Below are 17,862 nucleotides of genomic sequence, written 5' to 3'. Positions count from 1 at the left end.
TGTCACGTGCATGCTAAAGCCATGTCTCCACATCACCCCACAAAGGTCTACGGCTGGTGGGGATCTGCTGGTGCTTTGTAGCATGGCCTGTATTAGTGGATAGATTAGACTTTGCAAAAGTATGTGGGACAAAGACAGGTAGCCTCAGTTTAGGATTTGGAATGGCTCATGGCTCAGTCCTTAGAAGTGACATTGCCTAATCCCCAAGGTTTATTATTATTGATCGTCTGAGAGAAAATAATAACAAGCTGGATTTGCATACCCTTTCAAAGTACTCTTGGAAATATCTCCTTTGAGGCAATATAGCCAAAATGTCTTGGTTTAAATCCTGGCATTGCCATCTCCTGATTGTATAATCTTTGATAAGGTTGTTTCACCTTGCTGTGTCTTAGTTTCCTCATCTGTAAATGGAGATAATAGTGGTTCCCTGTTCAAAGGTGGCTGTGGGAACTAAAGCAGATAATATTACTTGATTAGAACAATACTTGGTTGCAAGGAAAAGCTTAATATAAATATTGTCATCATCCTAATATCTACTGAAGAAAGTGAAGATGTAGATACATAATCCTATTTTAATGAAGAGATAAAAGCCTGTAGGAAGTGATAGGGGACCTAAGACAGAGAAGCCACTGCAAGCTTTTGGATCCTGCATTAGATCCCTAGGAAGGGTCCCTTAACCCTCCAGTCTTTTTATTATTATTATTAAAGTATAATCTTATGTTGGTTTCAAATGTCCATCACAGTGGTTCAACAGTCCCCGTGATTGTGAATTATTGTGCCCCTTTATCCCCCTCACCCTTTTCCCTGCACCCACCCCAACCCCTCCCCTTTCATAACCACTAGTCCCTTCTCAGTATCTATGAGTCTACTGCTGTTCTCTTCCTTCTGTTTTGCTTTGTTGTTATACTCCACAAATGAGTGAAATCATTTGGTACTTGTCTTTCTCTTCCTGGCTTATTTCACTGAGCATAATACCCTCTAGCTCCATCCATGTTGTTGCAAATGGTAGGATGTGTTTTCTTTTTATGGATGAATAATATTCCATTGTGTATATGTACCACGTCTTCTTTATCCAGTCACCTGTTGATGGGCATTTAAGTTGCTCCCATATCTTGGTTATTGCAAACAGTGTGGCGATACACAGAGGGGTGCATATATCTTTTTGAGTCAGGGATTTTGTTTCCTTCGGGTAAATTCCTAGGTGTGGAATTACTGGGTCAAATGGTATTTCTGTTTTTAGCTTTATGAGGAACCTCCACACTGCTTTCCACAGCAGTTGCACCAATTTACATTCCCACCAACAGTGTAGGATGGTTCCCTTTTCTCTGCATCCTCTCCAGCATTTGTTGTTTCTTATCTTTTGGATAGTGGCCATTCTAACTCTTACGCCAGTCTTTTGAGCATTTTATCACATTAAATGGTTGTGAAGCCTAGGAAGCCTTGTGAAGCCCACCTGGAAGCATATAGAACAAGGCCTAAACCAGGCTATATTCCCATAGGAAATTTTGGGGACTTTTTCACACCCCTCACCCAGCCCCCAAGCCCAGCAGAGATTAGATCCACGGTAGCTGAGAGATGCAGGTTCAGTGAGGAGCCAGCCAAGGTGGGGGTAAGAACCACACCACCCCCAGGGCCCTGCTCCTCCCAGGACCCCCGCTCCCCCGGCAGGAAATCTCACTGGTGTGCGGGTTCCACCAAGCCACCGTGCATAGTGAGGTCTCACTGAGAAGGAGAACCGTGGAAGTGCCTGTGAGATGGATTTTGTAAGTTTAGATCTTCAAGGAATGAAAATTAAATTTGGCTTAACTTTGACAGAGGATACCATAGTACTTGTTTACAAGATCACTTTTGTTTTTATATTACACATTAACATTAAAAGAAAAAAACCGAATACATCACCAAGTGAACACAGGTGTTATCCAGCTACAAACAGAGAAAAAGCATGCACACCTACTCTGCAGCTTCAGCTAGCACCATTCTCAAAGCAGACCCCCTATTACCAAGGTTCAGGGACAACGGAAAGTTCTACAGCCTCTCCTTCAACAACACACAACAAAAAGAGGACAGACGTCCTTTCCCAGAGTCAGTTGGTCTGGAGTCCCTGTGTCACTAGGCATTGCATTAATCATGCAAAACAGGAAGAGCAAAAGGAAGCACACATATGAGGGGAAGGGAGAAAGGAATTTGGAAACCAAAAAAGAAATCTGTTCTTTACACTCTAAAAAAACAAAATCCAGAAGAAACGTACCAAAATTTGGCTGAGTGATGCCTTTTGGGTGGTGATATTGTGGGTGTATAATTTGGTTCTTCTTATTTGTACAGGACCCCTAATATTTATAAAAATGTGTTTTGCAATAGAAATTGAGGAAAACATATTTTTTAAATCTCTTTAAAAGATCGGCAGTATCCCTCGGGCACCAGTGAGTTGTAAAGGTGCACAATGCAAAGCTTGCCTCTCTGGCATCACCATTAGGGAGCCGTGTGGCCGCTAAGTTTTTTCCCATCCTGGTGAGAGAGTTCTGAACCTTAGGAACAGTGGACCTCGCTATTATAAGGAGAAGGGGAGTATAAAAACATGTGTGAACGTCTTTTCTTTGCAGATACAGACATGTGGCTGAATCCTTTATTTTCTGGGTGCTTCGGAATGTTTTGAGAATAAGCCAAAGGATCAGATTCCTCCTCTTCCCCAAACAGCTGGCAAGGTCCCCAGGGATCTGAGTCAAATGGGAGGTAGGCATACTTGCCTCTCGGTTTATGATATGGAAGACCAAAGGGTGAGCCAAAAAACAGGGTCTTGGGGAGATACCAAATCAAAAGCCAGAAGACTGTCCAAGTAAGTTGGCATAGACAGAGCAGGAAAAGCTGGGTACCAAACTAAAAGACAGAGCCCCGGGAGCTAAGGTTCCCAAAGCTCAGTGTGGGTGGGAGAAAGCTCCGTGCTTGGGAGCGGGGTCTTCAGCTTCACAGGTGGGAGAGGGGTGCCATTGTAAATGCCAGTGTGGCTTGGGTGGGACAGTTGTAAACCCCTTTGAGTTGTGTCAGAATGAACATGTATTCAAATGTGAACGACAGCTATGTTATTGTGAATGATTGGAAGTATTCCAAGTTCTTCTGGACTGACCAACATTCTCTGTTTTCACAGCCCTGTTATTGTCCACCTAACCTGATGATAGGGAAATTGAAAGGAATCTGTACCCCCAAGGAACACATGCATTGCTGTTACCATGTTACTGTGCTGGCTTTGAAAAATGTGTACCATACCATTCTCTGAACACAAGACATTTGACAGGCTCTCAGTAAAAATGCTGAGCTTTTATTACCATTACTAAGAAAGTGACATAAATTATCGCAAAAGGAGAAAAAGGAAAGCCGCCAAATCTTGAAGGTCTTGGCAGATACCAATAATACGATTCTTATAAGAAATGAGATTCTCCAAATTGTGGGTAATGGATTTACAGATTGCCCAGATGGCTTGGTGAATAACAGACTGGAAACAGAACATAAATTATAGGCAGGAACATAAACAGCAAACCAAATTTTGAAAATAAGCAGAATAGAAATCTGAAGAGCATTAGCAAATAGTAATTGCTTGTAACCTTCAGTGTCATCTTGGTTAAAGATGTTATTTGGTGTGGATGCCCCAAATAACAGCTGAAAAGGCTTGTTTAAACGTGGCTCAATGTAGCATATATGAGCTGAGTGCATTCCATGTGCTAGACACCATTCTTGGAGTTGGGGACAGCAGCAAACAAAACAGATCAAGTCCCTGCCCTGTTGGAGGTGACATTCTAGTGGGCAAAAACTAATAAACAGGAATAAATAAAAAAATATATGGTATGTTAGATAGGGACGCATGCCATAACGAACTTTACAGCCAGAAAGGGTTAAAGGATGGTGCTTCCACTCTGGAAAGGGGAGAGATGCAGCCAGAGGCCCTAATTTCAGAATAGAAATGGTTTCTGGAGCAGGAGGCACCCACAGGGCTTCTTGCTCTCTGGATCACCACGTCCCCGTCTATCAAATGGAGCAGTTAGACCGTGTGATCTTTGTCACAAACAAGCTCTTAAAGCTCTGGTCAATGACAGTGCTTTGATGTATGACACAGGGAAATTAAGAAACAGATTGGATTTCTAACTCAGAAAATGATTCACCACATAGTGTTCTTTTGTGCCAGTAAAAAAGCCACAGATTACCCAGAGAGAGGCTTCTGCTTTGGGGTGAATGTTCCTGGGAAGTCGCCACACTGGTGCTTTCCACTCCCTTTGGTGGGAGGGAGATTAAAGCAGGGATAACTGGTTTACATCTGAGAAAATTACAAACTTTTATTATTGCCTCTTTAGTGGTTTTTCTTAGAATTCACCACCTGCTAGGCCCTGGCATTTTTCAAGCCCATTTTATAGATTAGGAAATTTGAAAATAAAAATTAAGTAATTTGCTCAAATTCATACAGTCAGTCGCATTTTGGGGATTTAAACCCAGCCCCCTCCAATTCCAGAATCTGCAATCTTTCCACTACTTGGCCATGTTCTTGTAAGCTCATTCTTTAGCCTAAATATCTTTCCCGGGTATAGATGCACTCAACAAAATCCAGAACATGAGACACTATAGAGGGACAAATTACCTGGTTTCTAAGGCAAATGAATTGCAAAAAAGAGAGATCACGTGAAATAACCTATTAAAAGTGACTTTAAAGAGCCAATTTCAATATTTGGACCGTATTTGGATCTTGATTGAAACAAACTATTTAAAATCAGCATATGAGCTGCATTCAGAAATTTGAACAAGATATTTGATAATATTAAAGAATTTTTTTAGATGTAATAATAATATCATGGCTATTTTTTAAGAGAGTAGTCTTAAATGTATATACTTACATATTCCCAGAGGAAATTATGTGATATCTGGAATTAACTTTAGAATAATGATTTGGAGGGAGTGTATAAATAAACAAGATTGGCCATGTTAATCACCATTATACCTGTGTTATGGGGCTTCTTACACTATTCTCTCCGTTTGTGCATATATGCATAAAATTTTCTAAAATAAGAAGTAAAACCAAATCAAATACCCCTGCCATGGTGAATGTGGAACTGATTGTACTGACCACGTGGCCCTCTCTTGAGAGTCTCCTCCATTAGACTGGGGGCCAGGACCAAGTCTAATGATCAAAGCATGCACGCCCTGCCTGTTGCAGCCTTGGTTTACAGAGCTAGCCTAGACACTGGGCTCCCGCCCATGGCAGACTCTCCTGTCCCAGGTCTGTGGCTTTCATTCAACCAGCCCCACAGACCATCTTACCCAAGGAACCTAGGAGACCATGTAATATAATGAAAAGAAGGTGGTCTTTGAAATCAGAACACTGTTCATTGGATGTCTGGCCCTACCCTTTAGTAGCTACAAGACCTTGAGCAAAGCCCTTCATCTAGCTGAGTCTTGATGAGCTGTGGTGATCAAAAAGAGCAGCATAAACATCAGGGAAGAGTATAAACCTTGGAGATTCCTCCCAGGAAACTGGCGTCTCAGATGCACTGGTCAGCCAAGACGCAGCTATGAATCAAGGAACAAGAGACACCATAATCACTCTAGAGGGAGCAAGCGACATTTTTCTAGATCATCTTTTTCCCATTGGCATGTACTTCCTGAGAGAAGGAACCTTTTGCTGCTTTGTGTTCCCTCCATAGTGAAGGGGGAAGAGCATGCCTTGGGGTCAGAATCCTGGTTCAAATTCTGTCTCTTTTGCTTACTAAGTGTGGAGCCTTTGGCAAATATTTTAACCTCCTATCTGTGGAACAGTGCCCACTGAGGAGATATGAGGAAAGGAATCACTCAAGTGCCCAGCTCCTGCTTGGGTCTCAGGAAGTGCTGTTTTCCCACCATCCCCGGGTGGTCTCTTGATTGGTGAATGAGTTTATCAGTAAGTTTCTCTGGAGTGTGGGTGCCTCAGAAATGGGGTCACCAGACACAGTTGCACAGGGTTTTCCCTGTGGGGGGGGCACCTGCTGGACTTCTCAAGCTGTGCACCTCAGGGTAGAGCTTTTCGCCCAAAGGAAGGGTGTCTTTGTCTACTTTGTGCAAAGGTGGTGAACAGGCTATCAGTGTCCCTGCTCAGAAGAAAAATGATAGTCACCCAATGAAAGGAATGTGTTTTTCTAAAGCATGTCTCAGACTAGTGCCAAGAGCAAAGAGGAAAAATAACTCTAATAGATACTGTCAGAGCACTGGGCCTTCTCTGAAGCAAGACACATTTTTAGATCGTGTGAAAATTTCTTGATTGACTCAGGTCCCTAACCTGGGCATGATGGTACCAAGGCTATTATGAAGACAGAAGGTTGAAAATTGCAGTTATCCAAACATGCTCTCTGCATAAAGTGGCCACCTGGGCCTGATTGCAGGTTAGAACTGACTTCCCCCAGGTCACAGTCAGCTGTGCACATCCAGCTTCTTACTGATGCTGGGTGAATCTTAAGTAGGGATAAGGATCCTCCTGGCAAACGTCTCTGTGGGCAGAAAGGCCCAATGGCTGGTGTTCCTTGGAAGTGTTTGAAGAAGGGCCACCTCTCCAGAGGGGTGTCCAGGTCAGTATGGTTAGGGGAGCATTTACATCTCTGCCCCTGCTCCTTCACCTCAGAAGCTCAAGTCTGCAGAGGGCAGGGGAGTGGGGGAGCAGGGGCAGGGAGCATCCCACCCTCCTGAAAGGAAAGAGCAGGGGCGGGGCCCATTGCTGTAGATGCATTTGGGGTGGAGACAAAATTATTGTGAAGTCTGTCAGGACGTGCAAGGCAAGAGAAGAGCCATTAAGTTTTGAACAGAAGAGCAGCAAGGTTTGGGGAAGCAAGAAAGGAGGTGAGCGAGAGGCGGGCATAGCAAGTGCAGAGGGTGACTGTGCAGATAAATTAACTTTTTCCTAGTGCCTCACTGGTTGTCCCAATACCACATGTTGAAAACTTCCTTTACTTCTTTCCCAGTACCACCCTTTTAGACTTAGTTTTCGTCTTTGGGAACTTTGTGTTTAGTTCCATTCACCTGTGTCTGATCTCATACCAGTGTCTCAAATTGGTATCTAGAAGTGCTTGCTATCCAGGAGGGTTCCACATTCAGAACTGAAGTTAGATGTGTGCTTTTCTTCTTCTCTTGATCATTTTGAGTCTCAGAACCTAACATTATGAGGTCAGAAGGAACAGTTGCAGGCAGTGACAGGTACCTAACGGGATTCCTCATTTGTGCTTGAGTGTAAGATAATGCCGTGACCCCTGACCCAAGTACACAGGGGATGTTGAAAAGAACTCTAAGGTAATTAACAAGTCTAGTTAACACCCCTGACTATTTATTTCTAATGCCTTGGAACATTTTCCAGGTCTGTGTCACTAAAATCAGAGAAATCTGAGAAATGATGTTGGGACTCTTTGCTAAGAATGATAAATACTGCTCTCTAAGCAGGTGACACATGGCAACATGAGTTCATTGATGCCTATGACAGCCTGGCTGTCACTGGCAGAGCTTTGCTGGGTCTTGTCTCTGCAGGCAGGATCTCGGAGCCTGGCAGAAAAGCTCCAGTAGAAAGGAGGAGGAAAATCCTGGAGGTGGCAAAAGCCCAGCCAATCTCCCGTTGCTCCTTCCCACAACACATTCAACTCTGAGCAGCTTTGCTAATCACACAGGAACATCTTCTGGGAGAGATTTTACTTACTCTGTCCTTTGCTTGGTTAGCCTCATTTTTATTTATTGGTTTCTACCAAGGCAAAGAAAAAGTTCAAATAATTCTTATGACAGCTTGCAGGTACACGGGGTGAGGCCCAGGGCCCTCTGCTCAGCCTTCACCTGAGACAGTTCTCGCAGGCAGCGTCATCTCAGTTCCATCCTGGAATGAATGCTTCACAGCTAGCTAAATGTGCCTCTAGGCTGTGGTCAGGGTGCTCTGGCGGAAGGGTTATACATCCTGTCCACTTGGAGAAGGGTTACACTAAGATTCCATCTATCCACGAACTTGACACTGGGGCAGATGCAATACAGGTTCTCTGAGGAATGTTTCCCTATCTTTTCATCCTTAGTAATTGACAGTTTTGCTTTTGAAAAGAAACTATCATAATGTGAAGGAGAAAAAGGAGCTTTAAAAATGCCCTAAATACCTCTGGCTGTTTACCTTTACCCTGAAATGTGCTGGGTACACATAGTTCCCTTCATGAAGACAACTCTTTAAAAATAAGTAAGTTGCCTCTAGGTAGATGCTTTCTCTTCTCCAGCTTCACTTCCCATGTGGAGGCCTGTGGTGCAGTGGCCATGCTGTGCGTGTGACTGCTCTGCACAGCAGCCTCGCCAGGAGATTGTGTGGGTTGGGGGGGCATCGAGTGGGGAGGAAGCTCTTTTCTAAATCTAAAGTCTCCATCAGGAACAGTTAAGCAGGGGGAACAACATTCAAGTGTGTGTCTGAGAGAGGGAGGCAGAGAGACACAGAGAAAATGTGTTTTTATTTAGTATGTAGGTTACAGTTAGTTTTCTGAGAAAAGTCCCTTTTCAGCATGCACAGGAGACCATCTTGGGCACTGAGCTGTGGTTCTACAGGGCAGTGTCTAACCAGATGGAGAACATCTGTGTTTTTCTTTTTCTTTTTTCTTTTTTTTAGCAGTTGTTGCTGATGGTGGTTATGTTTGCTCTGTCTGTTGCTTTTGCTTAAATAAAATACTGTGTCTTCCTATTACACTCAGTCTTTTCTAGAGATTGGAACTTGTTTTCTTAGCTTTCTGGGTTCTAACTCATGCTTCCTATGCTGACTAGGTCACATCTGTTTTTTTAATGTGTTCAAGTCTATTAAAACTAATGAGCAAATAATTGTATCACAGAACATGTCAGGCTGGGAGAAGCAAAGCATCCCTAAAAAGTATGATATTTGGGGTTCATTTCAAAAGAAACTTTTGAGATGGGAATTACATAGGGTATTAGGCAAAGGGGATATGAGGGATCCCTAGAAAACAGTTGTAATTATATAATGTCTGGAATTTCCCTCAAAGCAATGCAGGAAGGGAGGGAAGCCGATGGGGGTTAAATATAACAGGACCATACAGGAGTTGATAATTGTTGGCACATGTAAGATTCATAATACTATTCTGCCTTCTTTTATATAGTTTATATTTCTAATAAGAAGGTCAAAGAAACAGTTGTGTACGTGTCCCTCAGCCCTTAGATAGGGAAGAAATCACAGTAGATCTAAAAGAAATCAGGCTTCAAGTAACTAAGACGTTTTACTACAAGGAAAAGACATTTAGTGTGGGCAGTTGCTTTATTTGGGGATGCACACTCTTATCAAAGGACTCATTGGTAATTTTTTTTTAATACTGGAATAAAGAAACCCTGGTTATGGATTTGATCAAGACTTAATAAGTCTCTTCCATTGCTGATTTTTTCATGGAGCAGTTTACCATCCTAACGAACACTTCTCTGGTGGGACATCCTAATAGAGGCAGAGAAATTAGACAAATGAGTCTATTTCCCAAAACCAACAAGAGAACACCCAGTGCAGACTGCAGTATGGATTGGAACAACCAAAATATTGCCTTTCTTTGTCTGTCAGAACCCTCTGGGAGCATAAGGCATATGGAATCTGCCCTTAGCTACTATATCAATGCCAGTTATAGACTGCAAGCTGCATATCCACCTGGCCCCCCAAGGACCCATATTATCATTTCTTTTTCTTCTGGTTTCCCCAGAAGCGTTGTCCCCTGTTCCATGATATACATACTTCCCTGGGACAAACCTAATTAACTCAAGAATCTGAGAAAGCAATCTTATTGTTTGCCAGAATTCTAGTGCTGGAGGATGGGGAAGTCTCAAGAACTAAGAGACCAGACCAGAAGTCAGTTTGTGTCAAAAATACAGACTGAAACTTTGAATTCAGTTTCCTGGCGGGGGGCTTTGAATCATGACCTGCCTGAATGAGTCAGGATCCTTAGAGGGGGCTGAGGTATCCAGTTTGCTGCTGGAATAGCCACTCCTTGTAGTGGGAAGGGTATTGTGTGAGAGAAGAAAATCGCTTCTCCAATGAATCATCTCATCTCCTAGAGAGTTTAGGAAAATGCAGAGTCAAACTAGGCTAGAGAGCCTACTGGAGGTAATTCTGTTGAAGGTGGATGCTGAATATCTGGAAAAATGTATGACTCTTACTATAGCCATGACAAAAATTGACAAGAGAGGATAGGAGATTCACGATGGCAGTGTGAGAGGTAAGACAGAGAACTCCTCCCAAAACCACATAGAGTATGAAAATATAGTTAATACAACTAACCCTAAAACAGCAACAGGAGGGAAGGCTGCACCAGACTGCATACAGACCTCATGAACAGACCAGACTTCATGACACAGGTAATGTACAAAAGCCTTGATCGGCAGGACCCAAGCCCTTCCCCCACCCCAGCTCACTGCTGGGAGGAAGAGAAACAGAGCGGGGAGTGGGTGGAAGCCCAGGACTGATGGACACCCAGCCCTGGAGATCTGCTTTGCGAGCAGAAACCTATATTGTATGGTGCTCTGGAGATTGGGGAGCTGGGACAGGCGGAGCGCTTGAGAGACTGAGATTCCTGCTGTTTGTGGAGGAGGGGATCCACACCCGACGGCTCTGTGACAGAGGAAAGGCAGGCCTGAGAGGCTTACTAGCAGTGAGAGTGCTGCTAAAGGGGCGGGATTGCCACGGAGCTTGCTGCGTGAGAGACGGGAGACCTGGACAAGGTTTTCTGGGCGTGATCTGCCCAGCAGGTTGAGAACTTTAAGGAGCTACAGGCGCTCAATCCCCCTGGCTGGCTACTCAGCTCAGAGGTCCCCACTGTGATACACAGCAATCACTGCTGCACCTTCCTCCTGGCTTGCCTGTACTGGCTCGCAAACCGGCCATCACTGCGCTGATGTCAGGCCAGCCAGAGGGAGGCCTTGCCTACAAAAGCAGGAGATGCCAAGCACAGAGGCTTACACCTGTGTGCTCGGTCCACTGGCTCTGACACTAGAGACAGGCACTGAAGCCAGGAAGAAGGAAACAGCTCTTTCCTCCCCCCAGGCACAAGCGCTGCTCCCCTATGACCATCAACCCTACTCTAGGGGCTGAGCAGCTCCAGAGACTGGAGCTTCTGGGCACTAGAGGGCACCACGTAGAAATATGAAACATCAAAAGAACATGGTTCAGACCAAAATCTGACAAACCCCAGAAAAAGGGCCAAATAAAACTGAACTCACCAATCTTCCTGAAAGAGAATTCAAAATAAAAATCATAAACATGCTTATGGAGGTACAGAAAAATATTCAAGAACTCAGGAATGAATTTAAGATGGAGACTCAATCATTAAGAAATTCCATATATGAAATGAAACATAAAAAGGAGGGATTTAAGAGCAGATTAGATGTAGTAGAAGAGACGGTAAATGGAATAGAAATTAGAGAAGAGGAATACAAAGAAGCTGAGGCGCAGAGAGAAAAAAGGATCTATAAGAATGAAAGAATATTGAGACAACTGTGTGACCAATCCAAACAGAACAATATTCACATTATGGGGGTACCAGAAGAAGAAGACAGAGAAAAGGTGATAGAAAGTGTCATTGAGGAGGTAATCGCTCAAAACTTCCCCAATCTCGGGAAGGATATAGACTCTCAGGCCATGGAGGTGCACAGATCTCCCAACACAAGGGACCCAAGGAAGACAACATCAAGATGTATAATAATTAAAATGGCAAAGATCAAGGATAAATACAGACTTTTAAAAGCAGCTAGAGAGAGAAAAAATATCACATACAAAGGAAAACCCATCAGGCTATCATCAGACTTCTCAGCAGAAACCTTACAGGCCAGAAGGGAGTGGCATGATGTATTTAATGCAATGAAGCAGAAGGGCCTCAAACCAAGAATACTCTAACTGGCAAAGTTATCATTTTAAATTTGAAGGAGGGATTAAACAATTTTCAGATAAGCAAAAGCTGAGAGAATTTACCTCTCACAAACCACATCAGCAGTGCATTTTTGAGGGACTCCTATAGATGGAAGTATGCCTAAGGCTAGATAAATGTCACCCAAGGGAAAGACAAAGAGTACAGAATATGATTCATAACATACAAAGAATGGAGGAGGAAGAAAAAGGAGGGAAAAACAAAAGAACTTTTAGGTTGTGTTTGTAATAGCACACAACCTGAGTTAAATCAGACTGTTAGATAGTAAGGGAATTACTCTTGAACCTTTAGTAACCACAAATCTAAAGCCTACAATGGCAGTCAGTACATACCTATCGATAATCACCCTAAATGTAAATGGTCTGAATGCACCAATCAAAAGACACAGAGTCACTGAATGGATTAAAAAACAAGACCTGTCTATATGCTGCCTACAAGAGACTCACCTCAAACCCAAAGACATACACAGACTGAAAGTAAAGGGATGGAAAAAGATATTTCATGCAACTAATAGAAGAAAAAAGCAGGAGTTGCAATACTTATATGAGACAAAATAGACTTCAAAACAAAGACAGTAACAAGAGACAAAGAATGACATTACATAATGATAAAGAGGTCAGTTCAACAAGAGGATATAACTATTATAAATTCCTATGCACCCAACATAGGATTACCTACCTACATGAAACAAATACTAACAGAATTAAAGGGTGAAATTCAATGCAATACATTCATTTTAGGAGACTTCAACACACCACTCACTCCAAAGGACAGATCAACCAGACAGAAAATAAGTAAAGAGACAGAGGCACTGAACAATGTATTCGAACAGGTGGACCTAACGGACATCTACAGAACACTCCATACAAAAGCAACAGGATACACATTCTTCTCAAGTGCACATGAAACATTTTCAAGAATAGATCATATACTAGGCCACAAAAAGAACCTCAGTAAATTCAAAAGATGGAAATTGTACCAACCAGCTTCTCAGATCACACAGGTATGAAACTAGAAATTAATTATACAAAGAAAATGAAAAAGCCCACAAACACATGGATGCTTAATAACATGCTCCTAAATAATCAATGGATCAATGACCAAATAAAAACAGAGATAAAGCAATACATGGAGACAAATGACAATAATTCAACACTGCAATATCTGTGGGACACAGTGAAGGCCGTGCTAAGAGGGAAATATATTGCAATACAGACCTACTCAGGAAAGAAGAACAATCCAAAATGAACAGTCTAAACTCACAATTAATGAAACTAGAAAAGGAAGAACAAATGAGGCCCAAAATCAGTAGAAGGAGGGACATAATAAAGATTAAAGCAGAAATAAATAAAATTGGGAATAATAAAACAATAGAAAGAATCAATGAAAGCAGGAGCTGGTCCTTTGAGAAAATAAACAAGATAGATAAACCCCTAGCCAGACTTATCAGGAAAAAAAGAGAGTCTACACACATAAACAGAATCAGAAATGGAAAAGGAAAAAATCACTGTATACAACACAGAAATACAAAGAATTATGAGAGAATACTATGAAAAATGATTTGGTAACAAACTGGGAAACCTAGAGGAAATGGACAACTTTCCAGAAAAATAGAACCTTCTAAGGCTGACCCAGGAAGAAACAGAAAATCTGAATAGACCAATTACCAGCAAAGAAATTGAATTGGTAATCTAAAAACTACCAAAGAACAAAACCCCTCGACCAGGTAGTTTCACTGCGGAGTTTTATCAAACATTTAATGAAGACCTAATACCCATCCTCCTTGAAGTTTTCCAAAAAGTAGATTAGGAGGGCATGTACTCCCAAACTCATTCTATGAGGCCAACATCACTCTACTACCAAAACCAGGCAAAGACATCACAAAAAAGAAAATAATAGACCAACAACCCTAATGAACATAGATGCAAAAATAGTCAACAAAATATTAGCAAACTGAATTCAAAAATACATCAGAAAGGTCATCCATCATCATCAAGTGGGATTCATCCCACAGATGCAAGGATGGTACAGCATTTGAAAATCCAGCAACATCATCCACTACATCAACAAAAAGAAAGACAAAAATCATATGATTATCTCCATAGATGCTGAAAAAGCATTCGACAACAAAATTCATCCATGATAGAAACTCTCAACAAAATGGGTATAGAGGGCAAGTACCTCAACATAATAAAGGCCATATATGACAAACCCACACCCAACATTATACTCAACAGCGAGAAGCTGAAAGCTTTTCACCTGAGATCGGGAACAAGACAAGGATGCCCACTCTCCCCACTTTTATTCAACATAGTACTGGAGGTCCTAGCCATGGCAATCAGACAACACAAAGAAATAAAAGGCATCCAGATTGGCAAGGAAGAAGTCAAACTGTCCCTGTTTGCAGATGACATGATATTGTACATAAAAAACCCTGAAGAATCCACTCCAAAACTACTAAATTTAATATCTGAATTCATCAAAGTTGCAGGATACAAAGTTAATACACAGAAATCTGTTGCATTCCTATACACTAACAATGAAGAGCAGAAAGAGAAATCAGGAAACAATTCCATTCACAATTGCATCAAAAAGAATAAAATACCTAGGAATAAACATAACCAAGGAAGTGAAAGACTTATACTCTGAAAACTACAAGACACTCATGAGAGAAATTAAAGAAGAAACCAATAAATGGAAACACATCCCTTGCTCATGGATGGGAAGAATTAATATTGTCAAAATGGCCATCCTGCCTAAAGCAATCTACTGATTCAATGCAATCCCTATCAAAATACCAACAGCATTCTTCAACGAACTGGAACAAATAGTTCTAAAATTCATATGGAACCACAAAAGATCCCGAATAGCCAAAGCAATCCTGAGAAGGAAGAATAAAGCAGGGGGCATCTCACTTCCCAACTTCAAGCTCTACTACAAAGCTGCAGTAATTAAGACAATTTGGTACTGGCACAAGAACAGCCCCACAGACCAGTGGAACAGAATAGAGAGTCCAGATATTAACCCAAATATATATGGCCAATTAATATACAATAAAGGAGCCATGGACATACAATGGGGAAATGACAGCCGCTTCAACACCTGGTGTTGGCAAAACTGGACAGCTACATGTAAGAGAATGAAACTGGATCATTGTCTAACCCCATACACAAGAGTAAATTCGAAATGGATCAAAAATCTGATTGTAAGTCATGAAACCATAAAACTCTTAGAAAAATCATAGGCAAAATTCTCTTGGACATAAACGTGAGGGACTTCTTCATGAACATAGCTCCCTGGGCAAGGGAAACAAAAGCAAAAATGAACAAGTGGGACTATATCAAGATGAAAAGCTTCTGTACAGCAAAGGACACCACCAATAGAACAAAAAGGCATCCTACAGTATGGGAGAATATATTCATAAATGACAGATCCAATAAAGGGTTGACATCCAAAATATATAAAGAGCTCATGTACCTCAACAAACAAAAAGCAAATAAGCCAATTAAAAAATGGTCAGAGGAGCTGAACAGACAGTTCTCTGAAGAAGAGATTCAGATGGTCAACAAACACATGAAAAGGTGCTCCACATCACTAGTCATCAGAAAAATGCAAATTAAAACCACAATGAGATATCACGTCACACCAGTAAGGATCGCCACCATCCAAAAGGCAAACAACAAATGTTGGCAAGGTTGTGGAGAAAGGGGAACCCTCCTGCTGGTGGGAATGTAAATTAGTTCAACCATTGTGGAAAGCAGTATGGAGGTTCCTCAAAAAACTAAAAATAGAAATACCATTTGACCCAGGAATTTCACTTCTAGGAATTTACCCTAAGAACACAGCAGCCCAGTTTGAAAAGCCATATGCACCACTATGTTTATTGCAGCACTATTTACAGTAGCCAAGAAATGAAAGCAACCTAAGTGTCCATCAGTAGATGAATGGATAAAGAAGATGTGGTACATATACACAATGGAATATTATTCAGCCATAAGAAGAAAACAAGTCCTACCATTTGCAACAACATGGATGGAGCTAGAGGGTATTATGCTCAGTGAAATAAGCCCTGCGAAGAAAGACAAGTATCAAATGATTTCACTCATATGTGGAGCATAAGAACAAAGCAAATACTGAAGGAGCGAAACAGCAGCAGACTCACAGAACCCAAGAATGGACTAACAGTTACCAAAGGGAAAGGGACTGGGGTGGTTGGGTGGGAAGGGAGGGATAAGGGGGGGGAAGAAAGGGGTATTACCATTAGCATGTGCAATGTGTCGGGGGCATGGGGAGGGCTGTGCAACACAGAGAAGACAAGTAGTGATTCTACAGCATCTTACTACACTGATGACAGTGACTGTAACAGGGTGGTGAGGGGGACTTGGTGAAGGGGGGAGTCTAGTAAACATAATGGTCCTCATGTAATTGTAGATTAATGATACCAAAATTTTTAAAAAAGTCAAAAGTAGGGGTCTATCCTTTAGTCTGTCCTTTAGTCTGCTCCATCCTTTAGCTAATCACTCTTTGTTCACAAATTCCCACGTCTTCCTTAGCCTGCCATAATGTTGTTTAAGTAATTGTACATTAATGATACCAAAATAAAATTAAAAATTTAAATTAAAAAAGAATTGACAAGAGAGAACTTTATGGAATGCAGGTATCAAATGTGAATTGACAATCTGTTACCTGCTCTAAAGGATGGTTATCCTAATCACCTAACAGGGAAAACTGGAAGGTTTGGAATATGTGGACAAGAAACATCAATAGTGAAGCAGAGACCAGGGATCTCCATGTCAACTTGGACATTCTAGAGGCGGGTAAATCATATAGTGTTAGAGCAAGACCCTTTTGATGCTGCGGTAATCCACCTATTGCAAAATGCTTCTAGCCCCTCGCTGAAAAAGGCAGGTTCCGTTATATTTCAACACTTTCTGAAAATAGAGGCAGCAGTGGAGGGACTAGGGGGAGAAAATCTGTATACACCTGAGGTCCTTCAATTTTATCCATTATCAATCAGCTAAATTCAGTCTTCTTCCTGTCCTTTAAGCTGAGTAGTCACACTGCACAGCATGTTCCTGCAACCAAGAAACTATTAGGAAAGTGGATGACCATTAGTGTCACTTTTGCAAGCTATTTCAGTCAGATAAATTGAGAGAGAGAGAAATAAGAAATACCTGTAGCGCTCCAAGTACTGGATCCCTGAGAATTTGTTGTAGAATCTGACTACCTCCTCAGTCCCTGACATCAGTCCATCAAGACCCTATCTGAGGCAAGGTCTCAGTGAGTACATATGCCATGATGGCAGGCCCTCGGCAGCTCAGCACCTTTCCTTGCAGGGTGAGGTTATCTTCTCTGGGAGTCTTTCGCTTTTTTGCAGTGCCTCTAATTCTGTGATGAAAGTTCCTGATCTGTACTGTCCACGATTGTAGCCAGTAGCCTCATGGGGCTACCATAGAGGACAGCAGAGATACAGAACATTTTCATTATTGCAGAGTTCTTGTAGATAGCACTGCTGTACCATGGGCAGTACATGGGCAGCAAACTGTGGCTTGTGGGCCAAATTTAGCCCATCTTCCATGACTGTAGTTAAAGTTGTACTGAAAGACAAGAACACCTATTATTTTATGTATTATCTATGGCCACTTTCACACTGTATGGGCAGGGATGAATGGTTTGCAGCAGAGACCATCTGGCCCACGAAGTCCAAAATACTACTATCTCAATCTTTACATAAAATATCTGCCAACCCTGCTCTATACCCTTTCCTAGAAAAAAATTATGTGGCTACATATAAAGTTTTATAGGCAATCTCAGGAAATAAGTGAACCCTTTTACTTGCATCCATGTAAATCACATTAGGGTTACAAGCTTCTTTGTTATTTCCATTTTTCTAGAATCTTCAGACCCCAATTTCATACTACTTACATTCACGAATGCTAGATTT

General features: G+C 41.8%; 1 protein-coding gene across 11 annotated transcripts in view; it reads left to right on the top strand.

The window, feature by feature from the left end:
- The window catches only part of TMEM108 (transmembrane protein 108), a 362,370-nt gene that overhangs the window by 295,467 nt on the left and 49,041 nt on the right, over positions 1 to 17,862 (top strand). For 4 of the 11 annotated variants that reach the window (XM_057497904.1, XM_057497898.1, XM_057497905.1 and 1 more), the window contains one exon: positions 16,641 to 16,735. The exons of the other annotated variants lie outside the window; for them this stretch is intronic. In XM_057497904.1, the coding sequence (XP_057353887.1) occupies positions 16,663 to 16,735 (73 nt within the window). In that variant the 5' untranslated portion in view covers positions 16,641 to 16,662. The remainder of the gene's footprint in view (positions 1 to 16,640; positions 16,736 to 17,862) is intronic. 11 annotated transcript variants of the gene reach the window in all.

This window comes from Manis pentadactyla, chromosome 1 (genome assembly GCF_030020395.1).
Source record: "Manis pentadactyla isolate mManPen7 chromosome 1, mManPen7.hap1, whole genome shotgun sequence".
Classification (NCBI taxonomy): Eukaryota; Metazoa; Chordata; class Mammalia; order Pholidota; family Manidae; genus Manis; species Manis pentadactyla.
The sequence above is the reverse complement of the archived record's forward strand: the minus strand, read 5'-3'. Positions and strand labels throughout refer to the sequence as shown.